The 24,210-nt window shown below is 50.7% G+C and overlaps 1 protein-coding gene across 3 annotated transcripts in view; it reads right to left on the reverse strand.

Moving 5' to 3' along the window:
* BCAS4 (breast carcinoma amplified sequence 4) overlaps positions 1 to 24,210 on the reverse strand; it is a 59,674-nt gene that overhangs the window by 26,474 nt on the left and 8,990 nt on the right. For 2 of the 3 annotated variants that reach the window (XM_068566000.1, XM_068565999.1), the window contains exons 2-4: positions 17,106 to 17,177; positions 7,859 to 7,960; positions 1,495 to 1,629 (exon numbers count right to left, since the gene is read on the reverse strand). In XM_068566000.1, the coding sequence (XP_068422101.1) occupies positions 1,495 to 1,629; positions 7,859 to 7,960; positions 17,106 to 17,177 (309 nt within the window). The remainder of the gene's footprint in view (positions 1 to 1,494; positions 1,630 to 7,858; positions 7,961 to 17,105; positions 17,178 to 24,210) is intronic. The other variant, XM_068566001.1, reaches the window with a different exon arrangement.

Genomic DNA, 24,210 nt, shown 5'->3' on the forward strand with positions numbered 1-24,210 from the left:
AGTCCCTCACCTGGAGGCAGGCAGGTAAGCAGCACATGCCTCAGGCAGGTGTAAGACAAGACAGAGCAGTGGAGTCCTGGCAGGGACTGGAGAGTGACACCCAGGCAGGCATCCCGAGCCAAACAGAATGAGTTCACACGGGGCCAGAGTGGCAACACTGCAACTACTTCCGTTTCCTCATCAGTCAAATGGGGATAACGTTCATTCCCAGCGTACACGATGGTTGGGAAAAGTAAATGAATTAACGCACATGAAATACCTCAGCAGTGCCTGGAACATTGTAAACACTCGATATATGAGCCTTTGTGAGAACACTAAGTGGAGACAGGGAAGGGGGACATGCAGGAGGGACAGAGAGAACAGAGGAGCAGAGGGGGACCCACAGAGCAGAGGCAGGGCCCAAGGAACAGTGAGAGACCCCACTGGGGGGCAGGACAGAGCAGCTGACTGAGCAAGACCCCTTTCCTGGAAAGGGCAAGACCCTGGAGACAGGTCAACCAGGGCTCCAATCTGGCCTTGCCGCTTGAGGCAGTGTGGCTTCGGACAAGTCCCTTCACCACCCTGAGCCTCGGTCTCCTCATCCGTAAAACGGGGAAATGATAAAAGTGCCTTCCTCCAAAGACTGGCATGAGAACCAGATGCCATATACAACAGCACACAAAGTGCTTAAAGCAGACCTGACATAAAATTATCAAATCCAGCTTAGAGTGGGGTTTCTCAAACTCAGCACTACTGATGTTCAGGGCTAGATAATTCTCTGGTGTGGGGGGCTGTCCTGTACACTCTAGGGTGTTTAAAAGCATCTCTGGTTTCTACCCACTTGCCTCCAGTTGTGACAATCGCAACATCTCCAGACACCGCCCAGTGTCCCCTAGACTAGGGAATCAGTAAGCCGGAAAGACAGAGGTGCTTAAACACTGAAGGTCTCTGCAAGGCAGGATCAGTCTGGCCTCAGTTTTTCCATCAGTAAAAGGGACACGATGATCCTTCCTTTCTTCTAGGGAGGATCCCAGGAAAGCAGCGATGTGGGAGAGAGAGGCCTTTGCAAGCTGCGGGCTGGCTGCCCCCCTCACCGTCCCCTGCTTTCTGGTCTGCTAGAGGCTGACTTGTGCCTTGGGAAGGGGGACCCCACCTGAATTCTGGAAGTCACTCTGAGCACGTCCTTAGGTGTGGAAGGAAGGGACAGGAGGGCAGGGGCTGCTTCTGTTCACCATGGTAACCCCAGATGGACCACAGTGCTTGGCAAACAGCAGCACTTACTAACTGGTGGGTGAGGAGGCGGGCAGTCACAGCACCGAAGCACGCGGCTCAGGGCAAGCAGGGGCGCACGAGGGAGGCACTGCAACACTCCAGCCACCTGGCCAGCCCCCCACCGGCCAGCCAGACGCTGTTTCCTGTCTGCAGAAGCCAGCCATGTCCTTTGAACTCCTGTTTCCTGAGCCCCTCTCCCTGCTCCAGGGTCTGGGAGGGGGCAGGGAGGTAGAGGATACTCACGTTCCCGAAGGCAGGGAGCCCCGAGGAGCCCAGCCACTTCCGCAGGGCCTGTGAGAGGGCCCCGTGGTCCCGCTCGGCCTGAAGCACGTGGGCTTCCAGGAAGGAGACGTGGTGCCCGACCATCTTGACAAAGGCCTGGTGGGAGAGGGGAAAGCAGTGATGCCACATCTGCGCAGACCGGGGTGTGTTCCTGGCTGCCTCCCTCTCACCTGGCCCCATGGGCTCCGGGAGAGTTCAGGCAGCGCCTGCCCAGCTGGGGGCACCTTCAGAAACCCTGACAGTAACAGTGATACCTCCCCCTCGGAGGCCTGGCCTGGTCGAGCCTCCACTCGTGTCCTCTCACCTTCTCCCCCTAGTGACCCTCTGTTTAGCCTCTATTTTACAGAGGAGGGAAACTGATGCTCAGAGAGGTTGGACCACCTGCCCAAAGTCACACAGCCAGGAAGTGGCAGAGAGGCGACTCAGGATGCACAGCCTTCTTTATGAAAAATGGATTTTTAAGAAATCGCTCACTTTAATATTTGATGGATATTGGGGGAGTCTCAAACTCAGAAGCTGCCAAGGGGCAGGCAGGTGACAAACGGGTGAAGTAGGATGAGTGCGAACAGGGTGAACTGGAATGCCGGGTCCCGGCCCCCAAGGGTCACTCAGCTCTGGGTCTCTAGTGCAGAACCTCCAATTTCAAAAGAAAAAAGAAGAGAAAAGAGAATGCTGGGGTCAGATTCTCTGGACTAGAATCCAGGTTCTATCACTTACTAGTTGTGTGCCTTTCGGCAAGTTACTTCATTTCTATTATCCTCAATTTTCGTATCTGTAAAATGGGAATAATAACAATACCAACCTTGCTCTGCAGTTAAGCGCTTAGGGTATACTAAGAGCTCAATTAATATCAGATAACATCATTTAAAAAGAAAAAAAAAGGACATTCAGATTTTATGAAAAGTGTCCAGTTTTTCAAAACGTTAGCAATAAATTCACAATTTAAAAAAGTACTGTGCAGGCCCGGTGAAACTCATTTGTGACTTCTGGTGTCCCTGTGTGTTGTGTGCATGTGTGTTTCCGTGTGTACTTATGTTTGTGTGTTGTGTGCATGTGTTTGTGTGTGGTGTATGTTTGCGTGTGTGCACATATGTTGTGTGTTGTGTGCATGTGTCTGTGTGTGTGGTGTGTACATGTGCATGTGTTTGCCTGTGTGCGTGCACTGCACGTACACCTGGGAAGGCCGCCAAAGGTGGCGGCTCCAGTGCCATTTCAGACAAGCCCCTCTCTGCGGACTTCCCTGTTCCAATAGTAAAATGCAAGAGATTTTCTTGCACCAGGAAGAGGCAGGAGACCCTCTCAGTGCTGGGCCCCACAAGGGAGCCTCCCTTCACTGGATGGAAAGCCCTGGTCAGCCTCATCCAGCAAGGCCCACCACCACCCAGCCCTGCCTCTCCCCATGTCCCACACACCAGCAACACAGGCTGCCCTTTTGTTCCTTGAAAACACCAGGCCTCACCCTCCACAGGGCCTTTGCACCAGCTCTCTCCAGACCGGCAGCACTTCTCTGTTCTCGATGGGGTGAACCCTGCTTGTCTCTCAGGCCCTGGATCCACTGTCCCCCCGACAGAGAGGTCTTCCCCAACCACCTAATCTAACATGCCCCACGTCACTGCAGAGCCACCCCGTTTCCCTGTCTTCCTAGCTTTCCTCTCCCTCTGAACTTCCTGTCTGCTTGTTCACGGTCCAGCTCCCTCTAGATGTGAGTTCTGGAAGAGCAGGTGCTGAGTCAGTGTTGTTCACAAGGCCACAACCAGGGCCTGGTCAGCTGGAAGGGGCTCAGCTGGATGGTGGAGGCATGAATGCACGCAAGCATGAATGAATGAATGAATGAGTGCACACACAAGAATGAATGTATGCATGGATGAATGCATGCACACATGAATGAATGCACGCATGCATGTATGAATGAATGCACACACAGGAATGAATACATGCAAGCATGAATGAATGAATGAATGCACACACGCATGAATGTATGCATGGATGAATGCATGCACGCACGAATGCACACATGCATGGATGAATCAATGCACACACAGGAATCAATACATGCATGCATGCATGCATGCATGAATGACTGCATCCTTAGCAAAAAGACATTGGATGAACACAAGATGGCGGCACTGTTGTGCTGCCGCCGCCCTGCAGTTCTGGCAGGGGCAGAGCTGAAAGGCTCTGAATAAGCCACATCAAGTGTGTGTGTGTGTGTGTGTGTGTGTGTGTGTGTGTGTGTGTGTGTGTGTGTTGGGGGGCGGGGAGACAAGGAGCCACGGGCTGGGCAGCTTCCCCTGGCCTTGCTGGGCCCGCACATCTGGTTGTAAGACACAAAAGAAAGTTCTACAGTCCCTCCTCCAGCCGATTCCAATTTTACGCTCCCTGCGTTAATACCGATGTGGTGGGGAGTATGAGGGTTGCTGAGGAATGTGCGTTCACGAGGTCGGAACCGCCTCCAAAGTGCCTGCCAGAGAGGGCAGCCCGGCCAGGCCGCAGCCAGGGAGAGGCCGAAACCTGGCCAGGAAAGCTGATCCGGGGAAACTGGAAAGACGCGGACACGCATCCACACAGAGAGGGGAGGAGAGGGGACAGAAGGAGGGTGACCGCTAATCGGGACCACCCTTGGGACTATAGGTGACTTCTATATAATTTTCTCTACACTGAAAATGAACCACTTTTATTATCAGAAGGGAGGGAAGGAAGGAGGGAAGGAGGGAAGGAAAGAAGGAAAGGGGGGGAGGGATGAGAGAGAAGGGAAAGTCACATTGTTTTAAAATTTATTTGTGAGTCCTGAATGATGTATCTGAATCCTTGTGGCAAAGGCCCCCAGCTTCAGAGCAGGGCCCAGTCCAGAAAGGGTGCCAACGGCAGCACTGACTTTTGCAGTCCCAGCTCCACCTCTTCCTAGCTGTGTGACCTTGGGTAAATAACTTTGCCTTTCTGTGCCTCAGCCGCTTTCTCTACAAAATAGGACTAATAATGGGCCCTTCCTCCTGGGGCTGCTGTGAGGGTGAAGCAAGTTCTTTCAACTAAAGCACTTAAGAGTCCCTGGCTCATAGCAGGTGCTCAGTAAATGTTAGTTTTTTCTGGCCTGAAAGGTCACCCCCATGGTTCCCAAGCCTCCGCCTCCCGTGGGTCACACTGATTTGAGAGCTGAGTGGTCTTGGGCTCCCTGGAACCCCCTGACATGTTAGGCCCTGGAGCCCCCAGTCGGCTGGGCCGAGTGATGAGCAGGCATCCCAGGTTCTGGCTCTCAGCCTGTGGGCAACGGCCACCACCACAGTGATAGCCTGTCCTCAGCGAGCATCTACAAGATGCCAGGTGCTGGACTAACACCTTCACGATGACAGAGTCACAATCTGCAGAGGAGGAAACTGATGCTGGGAGGGTGAGTAAGTTACCCAAGGGGCAGATCTGAGGCCCAGGTGGTCTGGCTCTGGAATCCATCGGCCTCAGATTGGGGTCTGATCGGGTCCTAAGTTTTATTGTTCTCATGTCACATGCAGCTTAGTGGGAAATACATATTCTCCCATTTGCCTTGAAATCCATGACCCTCTTGGACTAACTTTTCCTTCCCTTTAATTGAGACCCAGTTACAGAGAAATATCTCTAGTCTAAGGAAAGCAGCAGTCCCGGGGGCTGACAAGAGGCAAATGCCACTTAGCCTCAATGTTGGGGAGACTCTAGGGCAGAGTGGGGACTGTGGCAGCCGAGAGATTCACACCCCACTGAAGGGGAGAGTTGCTTCTCAGCTCCAGCTCTTCCCAGAAAGTAAGGGGGCGTGGCTTGGGGTTGGTCTTCTAATACCTTACTGCCCAGTACAGTCCCGGATCCTGTTGGCATCTGAGTTTGCAATCTCCATCTAAAGCTTACAGTAACTGCTGGTGGGAGAGTAAAAGGGTGTCAACACTTTGGAAACTGGTCTTGGCAGTTCCTAAAAAGAGTTACCACATGACCCAGCAATTCCAGTCCTAGGTATTTACCCAAGAGAAATGAAAATGTATAGCCACGCAAAAACCTGAACATGAATGTTCATAGCAGCATTATTCATAATAGCCCCAAAGTAGAAACAACCCAAGGACCCATCAACTGATGAGTGGATAAACAAAATGTGGTATAGCCATCCCTACAATGGAATACTATTCATTCATAAAAAGGAATGAAGTTCTGACACATGTTCCAACCTGCATGAACCTTGAAAGCATTATGCAAAGTAAAATAAGCCAGACACTACAGGCCACATATTATATGAAATGTCCAGAGGCAAATCCATAGACTCAGAGTAGATTAGTGGTTGCCAGGGGCCAGGAGTGGGGAATGATTGCTAACCACTGAGCCATCCTGTCTCTTCAGTGGCTTCCTATTCCTCAGGAAAAAGGCCAACATGCTGACCTTGGAGTGGAAGGCCTAGACAACGGGCCTCCTGCTGCCCAATTTCTCCAGCCCCGCTCAGGTCATGACCTCCCTCATCCCTGTAATCTGGCCCCCCCAGGATCCTTCCAGTGTCCCCATCTCCTTCCTGCCCCAGAGCGCAGATGCCCCCCACCTCTGAGCCTCTGCCCGAGCTGTGCCCTCACCCACCCAGCACAGCTTCCACTCACCCTCCGGGGGCCAGAAGTTTCCATTCCTTGCTCGCTACTTCCCTCCAGAGCACTCGACTCCCTCTAGGTCACCCTTGGTGAATGTGGTCAGCAGAATCATGGGCCCCCCAAAATATCCCATCCTCATTCCCAGAACCTGTGAATATATCACCTCCTATGGCTAAAGGGACTTGGCAGGTATGAATAAGGATCTTGAGCTGGGGAGACAGTCCTGGATTATCCGGGTAATCACAGGCATCCTTATAAGATGGAGGCAGGAGAGTCAGAGGAGGACAGAGCCTGGAAGGTGCTACGCTGTGGGCTTTGAAGGTGGAGGACAGCGCCATGAGCTGAGAGATGCAGGCGGCCTCCAGACACTGGAAGAGGCCAGGATGTGAACTCTCCCCCAGAGCCTCCAGAAGGGACCAGCCCTGCTGACTCCTGCTGACACATTTTGGACTTCTGACCTCAAGAGCTGTAAGATGCTAAATTCATGTTGTTTTAAGCCACTATGTTTGTGATAACTTGTTACAGCAACCCCGGGAAATGCTATGGTCATGCTTTGTTGCTGTGTTTCTCCTGGCTGGAACATGCCCTTGCACTCTGCCTTTCTCACTGTGAGAGCCCTGCAGCGGCGCATAGTAGGTCCTCAATAAATGCTAGCGGACTGAATACTAAGGAAAAAATTGGGCTTGGGAGTTGGGCCAGCCCAAGCAAGGCAAGAACCAGGGTTACAAATCTTCACATTTTCTTTCCTCTTTCAAACATGTGGAATAAAATTCAAATGAATCAGCTATTCCAAGGGCAAAGTTTTAATTATATTCCTGCCTCATTCTCTGCTGACAAGAATGTTAATTCTCTGTTAACTCCAGGGCCCACTGCCGGGCTCCTTTCCTCCGCAGCTCAGAGGGGCACACATCCCCTTGGTCTAGGTGACAGCTCCTCCGGCCTCCCGGTCCTTCACTGTGCAAGAAGCCAGGAGCCCAAGCCAAGGGCCCCAGTTTGAGTAAGAGCTTGGGCTCCAGAGGATGTGAACTGAAGTCCCAGCTTCACAGAATTAGCTGTGTGACCCCGGAGAAGTGGCTTACCCTCTCAGAGCTCGTGCTCCTCCTCTGGGAGATGGGATGGTGAGGATACTGATGTTGCAGTGCAGCCAAGAGGAAATGAGATACCATGCACCTTAGCCTGGTGCCCACACAGGTAAAAGGCAGGTGAAATAATTCAGCAGTGAGGCAATAGGGCATGGTGCGGATTGTGGTGAAATGCAGAACACATGTCTCGTCTGAGGGGCGGCTGCCACCAGCTCTACCGGAATATAGCCTAGGGGTTGGAAATGTTCTATTTCTCAGTTTGGGTCATCTTCACATGGGAGTTTATATGTGTAAAAATTCACTGAATTGTACACTTACTATGTGTGCACTTTAAGTATTTATACCTTAAAAAATAAACAGAATAAAGTATTTAAAGAAAGGTGGGTCTAGGGTTATGAAAGCTTCTGAATTTCCAAAAGCAGCTGAAAATTCAGATTTTTATATAAAGTACCCTAATTTTTAAATGGGATCCTTTATATAAATTCATGTTTGTCATATTTTAGAAATACTGTGTAGGCCCCTTTTTGGCCACCACCCCACTCCACTGGGTCTAAGGCCTGACACTATCAAGGCCAGATCAGCACCTTGGAAGAGACGACGAAAGAGCCAGAACACGTCCGTGGGGCTCACAAAGAAAGCTCATTATCCTGGACTCACCTCCAGCTGGTCCACTTTGGCATAGATGCCACGCATTTCCATCACCTTGGCCTTAAGGAGGGGGATGTTTTCCTCCAGGATCTGTGAGGTATCGCTCCTGATCTGCAGGGAACAAGACAGATCATCAGGCTCTCTGCCTCAGCCCCGCGTGCTCCTGCCTGCCCTGGGGGCGGCCGGGCTCTTCAGAGACCTCGCTGATGCCATCCTGCCCAGGGACAGGCCCAGGAACGACCCATAGTCCCAGGTGGGGACCAACCTCACTGCCTCTCGGCACCCCAGACCCGACCAGGTATTATTTACTGAACTGCAAATTAATTGTTCCCCCCGACCAAACACCCAACACCACCAGCTCCAAACTAAATACCTTTATATTGTAAACCAGTGAACTGGACCAAATGGAAAGAATCAAAATCTCTTCTCTAAAATGAAGTCGAGGTAAATCAAGTTTTTGTTACACTGGAACTAATAATATCAATGAGAAGAGTTAATAATAATCATTAACATTAATAATGAGTCTCATCATCATGGTGCTTCCTACACGTAGCCACTGTGCTAAGCATTTCCTGCGCCTCATGCATCTCATTTAATTTCAAGCTTCTTCTGCTTGGAAGGACCCCAAAAGCGACTGAGAACTTTGGGAAGCCACGTCTTTCCCTTGAGCACTGAGATCGAACACTTAAACCTCCATTTTCCTTCAGAGCCAAAAGGACCAAGCCTAACCCTTAAGTGTGTGTGTGTGTGTGTGTGTGTGTGTGTGTGTGTGTGTATGAGAGAGAGAAATTCCATTTCCACGTTACTGTGTCCTGACCACACAGAGAGGCAGGATACATACCGCGCTAAGATTCTAGGGAGCATGTGGATCCCCTGGAGGGAAGCCTGTTAATGCTGATTTGCAGGCCCCTCCAAGTCTGGTCTAGCTTGCGTGGGGTTGGTGGGCAATCTGTTTTCAGCCAAACTCCAAGGCTGTGCTGGAGTGGCGGTCTGGGGACAGTCAGAGAAACACCAGTGGGCTACTAGGACTCAGACCGGAGTTTGAATTTAGCTCTACCCACCAAGAGCTGTGTGACCTCGGGCAAGTCACTGCACCTCTCTGAGCCCTCCTTTGCTTGTCTGGACAGGGAAGCAATCAAGACAGTCCTTGCTTCCTTGGAATGCAGTGAGGATAGAACGTTTAGCAGACTGTTTGGCATGGCGTGTGCGGGCAGCTTCTGACACGGTCCTCAACAAGCCCCACCTCCTGGTGTTCACGTCCTTGTGTGATTCCCTCCCCGAGACCATTGCCTGGACCTACAGACTGGCTTCTAATGAAGAGGAGTCAGCCAAAGTGAGACATGGCCCTCCTGAGACTAGAAGACTGTCACTCCATCTTGCTGGCGGTCTCTCCCACTGCCTGGTTCATGCATGCTTCCCCCCACCCCCTCTTCTTTCTCACTTGCCCTCTCCTGCCAGCTGTGATGAAGCAAGTTGCCATGATGGAGAAGCCTGCCTCTGGCCAATGGCCAGTGAGGAACTGAGGGCCTCAGTTCAATGATCATGAGGAACTGGATCCTGCCCAGAAACACTGACTTTGCCTGGAGGCAATCCTGCCGCAGTCGAGCCCTGAGATGACAACAGTCCTGGCCAACATCTTGATGGCAGCCTGTGAGAGACCCTGACCTACAGGACCCAGCTAGGCTGCACCAGAGTCCTGACCCACAGACACTAGCACATAATAAAGATCATTGCTTAAATCATTAAGTATGGGGAGGTAATTTGTTATGCAGCAATAGCTAACTAATACAAGGTGACAACTCAGCAAAAAATTTTAATTTTAAAAATGTTTGTGAAAACTGTACCCATTTTCCCTCCTCTTTCTGCCTAAGTATATGAGACCTGTGGTTCTCCTGCCATTCTGCTCCCATCACTGTTCAGGATGACACTTCCCTCCTTGCCCTGGGTTTCCCGGAAGCCATTCCATCACCTGCATGTCTAAAACCAAACCCTTCCTTCCTGGTCCCCCTCCTCTGGTCAGGGCACTGCCATCTCCCTGGGCACCTGGCTCCAAGCCCACTGTCCTGAGGCACACTCCTTTCCTATGCCCTGACCCCTTGGGGCCAAAGAGCAGCCCTGAGAGGGTGGCATCTGGCATCAGGCTGCCTGGCCTCAGTCTCTGCCCTGACCTCTCTGTGCCTCGGTTTCCTCATCTGTAAAATGGGGATCAGACTAGTGCTTCTCTCGAAAGAATGCTTTAGGGATTATACAAGATCATCCATGTCTGCATGTGGCCCACATATGTGGCTCATTTGGCCCACAAAGTTTTTTCATTTTTAAATTTGACTTAATTTCCAACTTTAAAACTCGAGTGGGGCTCCGAGGAGAAATGGCTGATTCTAGGGTTGGGGCAGGGGACATATAAAAGCCTGGAGCACCTCATAGTGCCAGAAAGTAAGAAAGTGTTAAAAAAAAAAAAAAAAAAAAGTGAAGGATGGAGCAGGTCAAAGGAACACAAGAGCCAGCCTGAAAGAGCCAAATGGCCCAAACTGGGACAATTTGAGCAACAAAATAATGTAACATTGGACTATATCCCCAACTATAAGATAAATACACACGAATGTGATATGAACAAGGCACTGAACGGGTTGTGGAAAGGGGGAAATGGTGATGTTACTGTGGGGCCAGGCCACCAGCCCAGTGATGCCGTGTGGGTGTCATGTGCCCCTGATGTGATGTGATGAGAAGGCACCTCAGCTCTGGGGATTCTCTCCAGAAACTCACAACGCCGTCTAAGCACAAGAAAAACATCAGACAAACCCAAATTGAGGGACCTTCTAACAAAATACCAAATACCCCTCACAACTGCCAAAGTCATGGAAAGTCAGGAAAGAATGAAATTGTCACGGACTAAAGGGGCCCTTAGGAGACCTGACAATTTAAGGCAATGTGGTGTCTTCGATGGGATCCTGGAACAGAAGGAGGACATTAACGGGAAGCTGGGGAATCAGAACCAAGTGTGGAGGTTCAGTGAGTAGCCAAGGATCTGTGCTGGTTCCTTGGTTTTGACAAAGGTACCGAGGTGAGGTTAACAGTGGGAGAAACTAGACGAGGGGTGCATGGGAACTCTCTGCACTCCTGGCAATTTTTCTGTAAATCTAAAACTATTCCAAAATAAAATACATAGATATGACTTTAAAATATTCAACAGATTAAGTGCGGATTTATAACTCCTCTTAAAAGTCAGCAGCTTTGGCAACACTGGGCCCACGTCTCCCAGGCACCGCAGGCTGGGCTGAGCAGCAAATTCTCCCTCCCAGTGGCACGCGCGCTCCCGGTTTCTGCAGCGGCCACCCATCCCTAGCGCCTCACCCCAACCCCCTGACTCCCTCCACATCCTGCCTGGCTCCTGCAGGCGCCTGCATTTGTTAGCTGGGATAGGGAAAAGGGCTCAATATCCTCCCTTGTTTCCCCCAGGCCAAATTCCTAGAGAGAAGCCCATCCCTCAACAAGGCTAAACTCGGGAGAAATTGCCATGATGCGACGAAGAACAGAAACTCATGACAAGGTCAGAGCACAGGGAATCAAAGGCAGATCTTTTCTTTCTGTTAATTTCTAAAGAAACAAGCAGGGGAGAACAAGTGAGAATCAGGAGGGACTGGTCTTAGCAACCCACGGGGGTGAAGGGAACGTGGCGGAGATGAGATTCTGGAACTCTCCCCGCCTCCCTTCAGATCCTCAGGAACTGGAGGGCCAGAGGGTCTGTGGGCCGAGCAGGAAGGCCCCTCTCTGCAGAGGCTTCTCCACTGGCTGAGACTGAGGGCAGAGGGAACTCTCTACGCCTGCCCAGAAGGCAGCTTGCAGGTCCTTGGGGGGAAAGTAGAGGGTAGTCCTTGGAGTCTGAAACACCCCCAAACCTTCCTCTTGGCTCCCCCAAGAGCCGGGAACCGAGAGACAAAAACCAGGGTATTTAACATGGGCTGGGTGAGGAGGGGCAGGATACCAACACCCAGGAGCGTTCATCACGTGCTGGGAACAGACCCGGTGGTACAGGAATTGCTTTCTCTTCAACCTTGTTTTATAGGTGATGAAACCGAGAACAACTAAATGAGCTGGGCAAGCTTGCAGACCTACAAAGTGGGAGATGCAGGATGCTAAACCAGGTGGGTCTGAGGCCACCTCCCAACACCAGAGGTCTGCAGACGCGTTCTATCAGGCTCACGCAGAGCCAGCCTGAAAAAGCGAAAGTACAACCAAGCTAGGTGCCAAGATCTAAAATTAAGGATATTTCCCTTAGAAACCCAGATTTCTGGCTTCTTGTGAAAAATCAGAAGACCCGGCCACACTGAGCCCATGTTCCACCTGGCAGCAGTCAGCTGGAGCTGGGTGACAACAGCCCCCTTTGGTTCACCGTAGTCCCCACCACTACCTACAGTCTCCCCAGCATGGCATCCGTGGACACCTCATGCACTGTTCATCTTATAGGGGAGTGGAAGGAAAGGGACACATTTCTCTTCTCACACCCAACCCACCTCACATCATCACATCACAGGCACGTGAGTTCACGCTTATGCATACTTCTCAGAAGAACAAAGATGTCAGGGAAGAATCAGTGCTTTTTGAGACTCTAATGGGATGAAACTCCAGCCAGGTCTATGGGCCGGGGGGCCTGGCAGACCCTACCCCAGCCTGTCCTCCCAGCTCCCCGGAGCTGGTCTCTGGAGCCCAGAAGTCTGGGTAGCGGACGCAGGGGGTTATCACAGAGCAAACATGGCTATCGAGGATGATGCAAGGCCCAGGAAGAAGAGCCAGATGCACTTGACCTAAGAACACACACCAACGCCAAATGCAACTGCTGGGCCGAGGCCAACAGGAAATTTTCTCCATTTATGTGAGAGATGGGAGAGTCCGCTCCCTGCCAGAAGGTGGGCCCAAGGCTACTAGGGTTTCCGAGGGCCCAGACAAGCTGCCCAAACCCCCAAGGGCACTGAGCTGAAAGGCCTCACAAATCCAGTTTCTGTGGATAAATTCATCTGTGTCGCAGCCCTCTGGTGCTTTAATATTGATGATGATGATGACCTCAGTAGCTACTATTTATGGGTCACTTAATACATAGCAGGCACCATGCTAAGCAATTATTTTTGATTGAGTGTAAATGACATACAGTGAAGAGCCCAGGCCTTAGCGGACAGCTCGATGAATTGGTATGTGTGTTTACATCTGTGGAACCACCACCCAGACCAATGCACGGAACATCCCCTCACCCCATAAAGCTCCTTCTGGCCTCCTCCCGGTCATGACCACCCTCCCAAAGCTAACCTCTATCTGACCTCCATCACATGGACTGGTTTTGCCTAGGTGTGAACTTCATATTATGGAGCTCCACACAGGAAGTATTCGTGTGTCTGGCTTCTTTCCCTCAACAGCACATTCGTGAGAATCACCCATGTTGCTGTGTACAGCAGGTCGTTCTTTTCCACTGCTGTGCATTCCAGTGTATGAATAAACAACAGCTTATTTACCCATTTCTACTGCTGACAGACACTGGGGCTGCTTCCAGTTTGGGGCATGATGAACAAAGCTGCTATGACCATTTGTGTGCGAGTCTCTGTTCCACATGGCTGTCCCTTCGTGCATTTCCACCAGCCAGTGAAGGAGAGTTCAGTTGTCCCGCATCCTCGTCCACACTTGCTAATGTCTGTCTTTTTCATTTGGGCCATTCTACTGGATGTAAAGGGCACATCCCTGCCTCGTCTATTCCTCGTGATCACTCTTTGGAGATGGGTGCCATTTGCAGTGGATGACTGATGGTCACAAGTTCTGTACTTTCCTTCCATGAAGAAGAGGGGTCTATGTCCTTTCCCCTTGGGTCCGGGTGGGCTATGTGGCTGCTTTGACCAATAAGATACGACAGAAGTGACACTGTGTTAATTGCCATACCCAAGTCTCCAGAGGCTTCTACTTCCCATCTGTTGGAGCGCTGGCTCTGGGAGGCCAGACGGCCATGAGGAGAGGCCGCATGCAGGAGAGTGATGCCAACCGGCCCCCAGCCAGCCAGCCCTCCCAGCCCAGACATCAGACAAGTGAGGGAAGCAGCCACCCTGGATGTCCCCATCCCAGTAGGTGCCACAGGGCTTGGATGAGCGGTACCCTCTGTGCCCTGTCCTGGCCCACATAATAAATTGGTGGTTGTTTCACCCCACTAAGCGTTGGGGTAGTTTGATGCCGCAGTAGATAATCAGAGCCACCACCTCCATTTTACAGAGGAGAATATAAAGGTACAGAAAGGTGACATGCTGTGCCCAAGGCCCCACTGGGAAGAGTCAGAGCGTGAAGTGATGGCAAGAGGTATTATATCTAAGGTTAGAACAGGTCACGAGCACATGGTGTGAATGCTGGTCACTTAGAGTGAGCCGGGACAGACTGGCAGGGGACTTAATACATCAGACAGGAAGGTGGACTCTCATTCCTAATAGCCTGATTTTATCAGAAATAAACCATTTCTCTCTGGACTGTGCACCAGGGAGCCCGGCCGTTCTGGGACCTCTAACTTGATCAGTGTTTCCAAAGGCCAAAGCAGGGCCCTGGGGACAGTGGTCCATGGTGTGACATCACCTGCCTCCCAGAGGTCCCCACTCATCCCTGGCTTGGATCAAAAGAGAAAAGGAGGTCCCAAGCCAGGGCTGATAGCTGGACAGCTCTCTCTCTGTGCCATGCAGCCCATGACACCTGGGCACAGACACACTAAGTAAGCTAAGCACCAGCTGTTGGGGCCGAGAGGATTTCTATAATCTAAACGGCATCAGCACAGAGCCTCATTGTAGGGACTGCAAATACGAAACACCTCCATGGGCCACAAAAGCATCATACAAGGCGCATTCTATTATTAATGTAGACATGCTCATTTGCATATAAACACACTGAAATAGTCTTCACTTCCTGGGAAGTGCAATCTCTTCCATTTCTTAAAACATGGGACTCTCTCGGTCTGGTGGATATTTGCCTGCTTTCAGTAGGGCCCGAAGTACAGAGAAATGTTCTCTGCCATAAAACACACGCACACAGCACAGGACGGATGCACCTGGCAGGTGGCCGGGGAGTCGAGGAGGCTCCCATGGGGAACAGTGGGGACGGTGACAAGCTGGAGAGCACGTGTGCTCTCCACAGGGGTGGCCACTGTCCAGCTCTGGCTGATGCTTGCCAGGTGAGAACAAGCACGCAAGGGGCAGGGGGTGGGGGGAAGGACAGATCTCTGCTTTTCCAAGAGAAGCCGGGAATCCATACTTTTTTGCATGACATTCTATAAATGTCAGCAGCTCATTCCTTTTTCTTTTTTCTTCCAGAGACATCCAACATGTCTGCAGACAGGACTGGGCCCACGGGTCATCTTGTGACCTCTGTATTTAAAATCTTTGCATAAATGCATCTCTAGGCTTTGAGTTTGGAGAGGATCTTCTGGATGCTGCATACAATCTTGGGCCTCCTGGCAACACAAACGCAGACTTCCCACCACAGGAAGCCTTGAAGTTTTTAAGGCAAGTAAGGCCTGGCCCCTCCCTGTCTATCCAAGCTGACTTCTGCCCAAAGCTCTCATTGAGGGTGGATGGTGGGTCTCCCTTCACGGCAGGAGGATGCACTGGGATTTGAGAACAAAAGTGTCCCAGGATCGCCCGTCCCCACCATCTTCCCAATGCCCCACTGTGTGGGCCCACACTGTCCCTATGTGCCCAGCATGCCACCCCCAAAGGCCGGTCCCTCTGCCTGAATGCCCGCCCTCCCAGCAATTGAATTCTTCCTGTTCCTCTTTCAAACCCCAAATTAATCACCACTTGTTCTGCAAAGCCTTCCTGATTTCCCCGGCAGAATTTAACACCTCTTTGTTTTTTTTAAAAAAAAGCAAACTGAGTCTTGGGATTACGTGCCCAGTTCCTTCTAGAACCTCTTTTCCTTTTCAAAACCTCTGCAGCCTCGCTTTGCACCTGGAACACACCTCCAGGCCAGTGCTTCAACCCTGGAGGACAGCGGCTGGTACACAGGTCGGGCTTGGGGGATCGGGGGCTGTTGCGGACGGGAGGGGAGGGTGGATGGAGACAGACCTGTCTCTCTTCGCATCCTCAGGCTCACCAAGGGACCAGTCAGAGAAGGTGCCCAATGTTCGGTGATGAAGAAAGGACCATTCAGGACGTTCAAAGTCAGTCTCGTTACCCAGCTCCCACCTGGACCCACATCTGAACTAAAAAATTGGCTCTCAAGAGAAAAACACACATAGGTCCTTGTGGGAATGTTTGTGTCTTGTTCACTGCAGTGTCCCCAGGGGCTGGCACAGGCAGGCGCTCAGATGTCTGTTGAACGTATGGGGATAAAGTCGTACCCATCGTGGCAGGTTGCTCTGCGGTGGAATGGGAGGATACAGGGAGCACACTCTGTACGGAGTGTGGCACAAAGTAGATGTTCAACAAACGTTACTCCCTGGGGCTCTCACCAGCGTCTCTCCAGACACTTGGTACACATCTGCATGGCTGGGCCCAGCTGGGCTTCCTGTGCTCCGGGGGAGAGGCAGGCCTGGTCCCAAAATGGGGCTCCACCCTTTGAGCCTCCAGGCGGAAGCCACGAACCCTGGGTGCTGGTGTGCCTTCAATAAGCTTGGGAACTTCCAGAACATTCTATCAGTGCTCCTCAGGGCCCCACAATTGTCTGGCAACAATCTTGGAGACACAAGGAGGAGTGGAGACCTTGTCTTCCTGGCCTAGGGCACCATCTCCCACGCTCCTCCCCACCCAGCCAGGAGGAGCCGCTCCCACCAAACAGGGTAGGAGGCAACAGTGGAGGGACCGAAGGGCTCAGGAGGGCGCTCGATGCCCCACCCCGCCAGGGCGAGGGCCCTGCCAGGAGGCTCCTCCTAGGCCTCCCAGGCCTGAAGCCATTTCCTGGCTGTCTCCACGTTTGCCTGGCGGACTGTGCAGAGCAAGGAAAGTTAAATATAGTCTTAGCATCCCCGCCGAACGGCTCCCCGCATCGGGCCCGAGAGTGCCACCTGGTGGCCCACTCCCGCCTCCTCGGTGGAATAAAGGCATCTCCGGGGAAAGGCGTCATCAAGATGGCTGCCTCAGGGAGCCTTGTGTGGAGAGAGGGCGAGGGTGTGAGCTTCCCCCACGGCCAGCCGCTGCCCACGCCTCCTGCTCGCTAAGCCACCACCAAGGTGGCTCCCCAGGGAAGCCCAGGAAGGCCCTGCGGTCTGGCCTGGGCCTCCACCCACGCCTCCCAGGCAGGCACTCACCATGTCAGCCAGGCTGCAGAACTCTTCCAGCCTAAGGAGCAAGCCCTCGACGGTCTCCTCCACCTCCTTCGCCTGGAAAGAGACAATATCCTGGAGATCAGCAAACGGTTTCCAGGGAGACAAATGCCCTTCATTTTCTTTCTTTTTTTTAAAGTAAACTAAGTCTTAGGATTATCTGCCCAGTTCCCTCCAGACCTACTTTCCCTTTTCAAAACCTCCCGTAGCCTCATTTGAAATCGGGATGTGCCGGTGGCAATCTTGATGCCCGTGGGCACCTCTGTTCAACCTCTCTGGTTAAGGCCACCGTGGACCATCCACTCTATGCAGCTCTCAAAAGAGACGAGATAAATAAATACTAACAGGAGATAACAAAGCGACCCTCATCACCCCCATTGTTTAGATGAGGAAACTGAGGCTCAGAGAGATAAGGGAACCTGCTCAAGGTCACAGAGCTAACAAGCGTTGGGGCCCAGATTCTCCTGTAGGTTTGAGTCCCCAGCCTCAAAGCCTGCTCTTATCAACACTGAAAAATGCCTCTCTAGACAAACCACAGAGAGCAAAGTCAACTGCAGGAGAGGTAGAATATAAAACTACCCTTGTGCCAACACCACGAAACGTGTGTGCTTCAGCAGAGAAAGGCCTGGGATGATACTACCAAACTGTAATAGTTAGGGGACATATTTACACTAAAAAAGTATTTGTTGTTTATCTGAAATTCATATTTGACTGGGGGTCCCGTAGTTTATCTGGAAACCCTATCGATAGTGCTTACTTAGCCCTGGGGAGTAGGAACTGGGGAATGAGGCCTGACACTCTGACACAGGAGCCCTGAATGTTTTATGTTATGTGAAAGGTCCAAACCTCAAAAGTTATCAAGGCCAGGCAGTAAGGTAAATGAACACGAAGCAGGCCACTGGGGCGTGGGGTGATCTGAAAATCACTTGCCTACTTCTGCAGCAGCCGGCCACTAGCAGCCATCAGCAAACACAAGGCCAGCACTGCCAGAACCTTCCATTTTCAAGAGAAGCCAGAAATTCTAACTTTATGGGAAATGTCCCAATTTTTAAATAGTGGCACAAATTCAAAAAAATTTTTAATGCTCCATGGGCCAACCAAAATAGAACATGAAGGGTCTGCCTGCTTTAATCACTTGTGTAAAAATTAGTTTGAACCCTTTTTCTCCTCGAGCATGTACTATTTTCACGATTTATAAAATACCTGTATTTTTTTTTTTTTTTTCTGATTACCAGGCATCTAGGAAGAAAGTTCAGCTGGAACGTGAACCGCTTTCTCTAGCTTACCAGGCCGAATTGTTCTGCTCCAGGGAGGTGTTCCCAGAGACTTCTGGGCAGGCCTGGCACCTGCCCCCCTCACCTGAAGGCTGCCCTGACTGCCCACTTGTCCCCGGAGAAATGTTTATACAGTGCAGGAGCCTGCCGCCTGCAGCCTGGGCTGTCACTACCACAACCAAATAAACGGCTGCACAAAAAAACATCTTTCCGGCTGGAGTATAAATAGTACCGAGCTGCAATTTTAAACTCTGCAACCTTCATCTCACAGCTGGGACTATTTCTGTGCCTGACTGGGGGAGGCTTGACAGGGGAAGGGGACCGCAGTGGAGGGAGGACTGGAAACACGCAAGAAGTCCCCCTCCCACCCCCCAAAAAGTAAAAGCGCGGTAAAAAAAAAAAAAATGTCCTTAATGCACTAAGTGAGAAAGAAGGAGCTGAGAGGCCGCTGAGGTGGAAGCGGGAAGGTTGGTGGTTCCTTCTGATCCAGAGGAAAGCGAGAGAGCCGGGAGGGGGCACAGATGCATGATGGAGCACAGTGCAGACGGTCTACGCCCCAGTCCAAAGATGCCTGGGAAGACTAAACCTGCCAGAGGGACATGAAGGACCACGCCCCAGCTGGCTGGTCAGCCTCCTTCCCAAGACACACGTGCAGCTCTCCGCTCATAGGAAGAGCCTCTCGACCTCTCCTAGCGTGTTCACAAAGGAAGTTAGTCAGTCCTGAGTTCGAACCCCATCGTTCTCTTTTGCCAGCTGTATGACCTTAACCCAGGGGCTTAACTTGAGCATCTGGGTTGGCTCACCTGTGACAGGAAGTGCCACATCCATTTGGCAGGATTTTAGGTTAACCTCACATAATAGACATGGCTAAGCCATTTAACAGGGTGCAGGCACACAGTAGGCACATATAGATGGTTGCTTTATGCATCTCTCTCACTAGGTAATAGAAACAAGGGCTAATCACCATATGTGGATTATCTCATTTGCGTCTCAGGAGAACTCTATACTGTAGGTGCCATAATTTCCCCCTTTCTATGGATTGAGAAACAGAGGATCAGAGAGCTTAAGTCACTTGTTCAAAGTCACACGGCTAATAGATACTGAAGCGAAAATTTCACCTCTCTGACTTCAGAAGTTTGTCACCACCAAGGTGCTCTCTGGGGAGGGGGAAAGTGTGCCCGCTTTACTGCTGCCTGTCAACTATGGTCTCCCCCCACCTCCTCCTCCTGGTGCCTAGGGCGGTGGCCCAAAGCAGCAGGGAGGGAGCAAAGAAAGCATTTGCTGACTGCTTGGTCAGTTAAGGGAAAAACAAGTCCCAAGACATTCCCAACCAACAGGAAGGATTAGCCACCCCACCGTGCCCACAAATCATTCACGGGACAATTTTCTCTCACGGTAATTCCCTAAGTGGCCTCAGAAATAAGACTCCTGCAGGCTGCAGCCCACATGCCTTTTTAACCAGCCCATAAGCAAAATGAATGCCCTCACCATCCTTTGCAACCCCCCGGGCAGAAACTGTCCCACTCCGAGGGAAGGGAAGCAAATGGCTCGCTTTAAGTGACGTTCAGGGCAGGGTCAGTGGCGATGGCAGGTAGGCATTTTTTTAACACGCGTGAATCATGGTATTCACCGCCTTCTTCCACATCTCCTGCTCAAAGTGCCAATCCCAGCTTCCCAGCTGGGCGTGTCAAAAGCCGAAAAGGGGCTGGCTCTGCCTACCAGCAACTGGCACAAGGAAACACAAAATGATCCTCCACCATCCGTGGTCTTCTCCATCTCCACAAATGGAAACTTCATCGGCCAGGTACTCAGGCCAAACACATGGGAGGATCCTTGACTCGTCTTTCTTTCCCACCCCCAACCCCATCCAACCTTTATGCAAACCCTCTCAGTTCTGCCTTCAAAATACATCCCAGATCCAACCACTTCTCTCCACCACCACTCTGGTGCAAGGCACTGCCTTCCCTCGCTGGGGCCACTGCAGTAGCCTGTTACTCACTGGTCCCCTGCTTCCTCTTTTGCTCCCTTTCAATCTACTCCTCAGAGATTCTGTGAAAACCAAAGCCCTGCTCAGCTAAAATCTTCCACCGTACCACGTCACAGCCACTAGAATGGCTACGATCACAAAAACGGCAAGTGACAAATGTTGGTGGTGACGTGGAGCAACTGGAAGCCTCATCCACTGCGGGTGGGAATGTGAACTTGTGCGGCTGCTTTGGAAACCAGCCTGGTTTGGAAACCAATCTCAAAAGGTTAAACATAGAGTTACCCTATGACCCAGCAATGTATCCAAAAGAACTGAAAACAGAGGTTCGTACAAAAAACTTGTACATTATTCATAACAGCCAAAAAAGTAGAAATAACTCAATGTCCATCAACTGATGAATGGACAAACAACATATGGCATGTACGTGTGATGGAATATTATTTGGCCATAAAAAAGAATGAAGTCCTAATACGTGCTACACCATGGATAATCCTTGAAAATATATGCTAAGTGAAAGAAGCCACATGTTACATGATTCCTTTTATGTGAAATGTCCAGAAGAGGCAAATCCACAGAGACAGAAAGTGTATTAGTAGTTGTCTCCCCCATGGAATGGGGGGAGGGGGAGTAGGGAATAACCGCTGATGGTTATGGGATTTCTTTTTTGGGTGATGGAAATGTTCTGGAATTAGGTTGTGGTGATGTCTGAACAACATAAAGAATATACTGAAAACCACTTAACTTTATACTTTAAAATGGTAAATTTTATGTTATATGGATTATGTTAATTAAAAAAAAAGCTCTCCCCCATCTTCCACCTTAATCAGTAAATGCCTACTGGAGGCCTCCCCAGCAACCACACCAACCATGCCCTCACCCCAGGGCCTTTGCACCTGCTGTTCCCTTCACTGGTAAAGCTCATCTCATACTTCCTTCTAGCCTTTGCTCATATGACTCTCCTTAGTGAGGCCTTCCCTGACCCTGTAGCTTCCCTACCACTCCACATCCTGCTCTAATTTAGTTCTCTCTTTAGCCTTTATTATCATCTAACTTACTATATATTTTACTTGTTTCCTGTCATCTTCCCCCAACAGAATGAAAGCTCCTGGTGAACAAGGGTTTTCTTTTCTTTTCTTTACCTTTGTGTTCCCAGGGCCTAGAATAATGCCTGGCACATAGTAGGTACCTGTGTTTCCTAAGACGGCCTTCCAACTCTCTCCCATCCCACATATCTTTTTGCAATATGACCTTGCCACTCTGCCCATGAAGAGGTAGGATCATTCCTTTCCACCGGAATCTAGTCTGTGACTTGCTTTGACCAATAAAATGTGGTGGAAGCAACGCTCTGTGACTTCTGAGTCTAGAGACCTTGCAGCTTCTGATTTACCCTCCTGGAAGACAACAGCAGGCAAGTTTGCTGAAAAGGCCACAGGGTGGAAAAGATCCTGGAGAATGAGAGGTCGTGCAGGAAAACCGAGGTGCCCCGGCTGGAGCACCACCTGCCCGACACATGAGTGAGGCCATATTGGACCTTCCACTGCCACCAACCCTCCAGCTGAATGCAGCCTCATGAGGCAGCCCAGCCAACACCACGGGAGCAGAACGGCGCAGAGGAGCTCCACCAACCTACAAAATCAGGCACTATAAAATGGGGGTCGTTTTTAAACACTAAGGTTGGGAGTGGTTTGTTACCTGGCAATTGGTAACCAATACAGTGCTCAATGAATATTTGTTGCAAGAAAGGAAGGAAGAAAAAAAAAAAAAATAGAAAGGAAGGAAGGAGGGAGGGAGGAGAAAAGAAAAAGGCCAAGGGAAGGAGGAAGAAAAGTGCTCTCCTGGAAGAGCTACAGCCTGAGAACAGCAGCCGCGATGGCGTCTTAGTCCCCATTTGCATTCATGCTGTGTGGTCTTAACTATACCTCTGACCATCTCTGTGCCTCAGTTTCCCCACTTGAAAGTGGAGGGGGGTGGGAATCCTCCGACTCTCTCTGTTTCAAGGTGGAAGCTGAGGAAGGTCAAGTGAGTTCTTTCTCTAGGTTACTCTTGGTGATATGCTCCACCCATGCAGAAGATGACAGTGACCCCACCAGGGTCTCCAAACTCAAAAAGACACAGAAGCCAGGCAGGAAATGAATACTAGGGAAGTGGGCCATGCTTAAGAATGTTTTCTTCACGTTGCTTATTTCAGTTTCCCACTTTTGACAGAGACGTTTTACTTTTCTCCGAGAAACACAGCAGCACCAGCAGGATAATAAATGGCAGCTGGGGATTCCCTGGTGACACAGTGGTTAAGAATCCACCTGCCAATGCAGGGGACACGGGTTCAAGCCCTGGTCCAGGAAGATCCCACATGCCGCGGAGCAGCTAAGCTTGTGCTCCACAACTACTGAGCCTGTGCTCTACAGCCCGCAAGCCACAACTACTGAGCCCGCATGCCACAACTAATGAAGCCTACACACCTAGAGCCTGTGCTCGCAACAAGAGAAGCCACCACAACGAGAAGCTCACGCACCGCAACGAAGAGTAGCCCCGCTCGCCGGAACTAGAGAAAGCCCGCGTGCAGTAACGAAGACCTAATGCAGCCAAAAATAAAATAAATAAATAAATAAATAAATGGCAGCTGACGCCATGCAGGGAGACAAGAGGGAGGGGTGGGGACTGTGGCAAACGGGAGGCCCCATCTAAAGAGGACACCTGGGGACTTCCCTGGCGGTCCAGTGGTTAGGACTCTGCGCTTCCACTGCAGGGGGCACGGGTTTGATCCCTGGTCAGGGAACTAGATCCCACATGCATGCCGCAACTAAAAGATCCCGCATGCCGCATCTAAGACCTGGTGCAGCCTAAATAAATAAATAAATAAATATTTTAAAAAAATAGAACTCTTAAAAAAAAAGAAAAAAGACAAAAAGGTGATCTACATATTTATGAAAGCTCTTCCAATTCGAAAATGTTCAAAACTAACCTAAAAAGTTAAAAAACACTATGACGGCCAAACAAACCTGACTGTAGGCTGAACAGGGACTTCAAACCTCTGACCAACTGGTGTCTTTAAAACGCAAACATCGGGCTTCCCTGGTGGCGCAGTGGTTGGGAATCCGCCTGCCAATGCAGGGGACACGGATTAGAGCTCTGGTCCTGGAAGATCCCATATGCCGTGGAGCAACTAAGCCCATGTGCCACAACTACTGAGCCTGCACTCTAGAGCCCGTGAGCCACAACTACTGAGCCCGCATGCCACAACTAATGAAGCCCACGCGCCTAGAGCCCGTGCTCCGCAACAAGAGAAGCCACTGCATTGAGAAGCACACGCGCCACAACGAAGAGTAGCCCCACTCGCCGCAACTAGAGAAAGCCCGCGTGCAGCAACAAAGACCCAACGCAGCCAAACATAAATAAATAAAATAAATTAAAAACAAAAACAAACAAACAAAAAACCACACAAACCCAAACATCTATGAAATGTCCAGAAAAGGTAAATCTTTAGAGACAGAAAGTGGATTAGGGGTTCTTGGTGGAGGGAGAGCTAAGGGGGACAGGGTTTCTTTGGGGGGTAATGAAAATGTTCTAAAATTGATTGTGGTTGATTGTTGCGCAACTCTGTGAATAAACCAAAAGCCATGAAACTGTACATTTTAAATGGGCGGGCTGTATGTCACGTGAATTATATCACAATAATGCTGTTTATAGACACACACACACACACACACACACACACACACACACACACTCTCTCTCTCTCTGTCTCTCTCACTCTCTCTATCTCTCTCTCTCTCTCCGGAGAATCCTTCTAGAAACCACAAGGTCCACTCAGCCCAGGAACAAGGCCACT

The sequence above is a fragment of the Eschrichtius robustus genome, chromosome 16 (assembly GCF_028021215.1).
Source record: "Eschrichtius robustus isolate mEscRob2 chromosome 16, mEscRob2.pri, whole genome shotgun sequence".
Classification (NCBI taxonomy): domain Eukaryota; kingdom Metazoa; phylum Chordata; class Mammalia; order Artiodactyla; family Eschrichtiidae; genus Eschrichtius; species Eschrichtius robustus.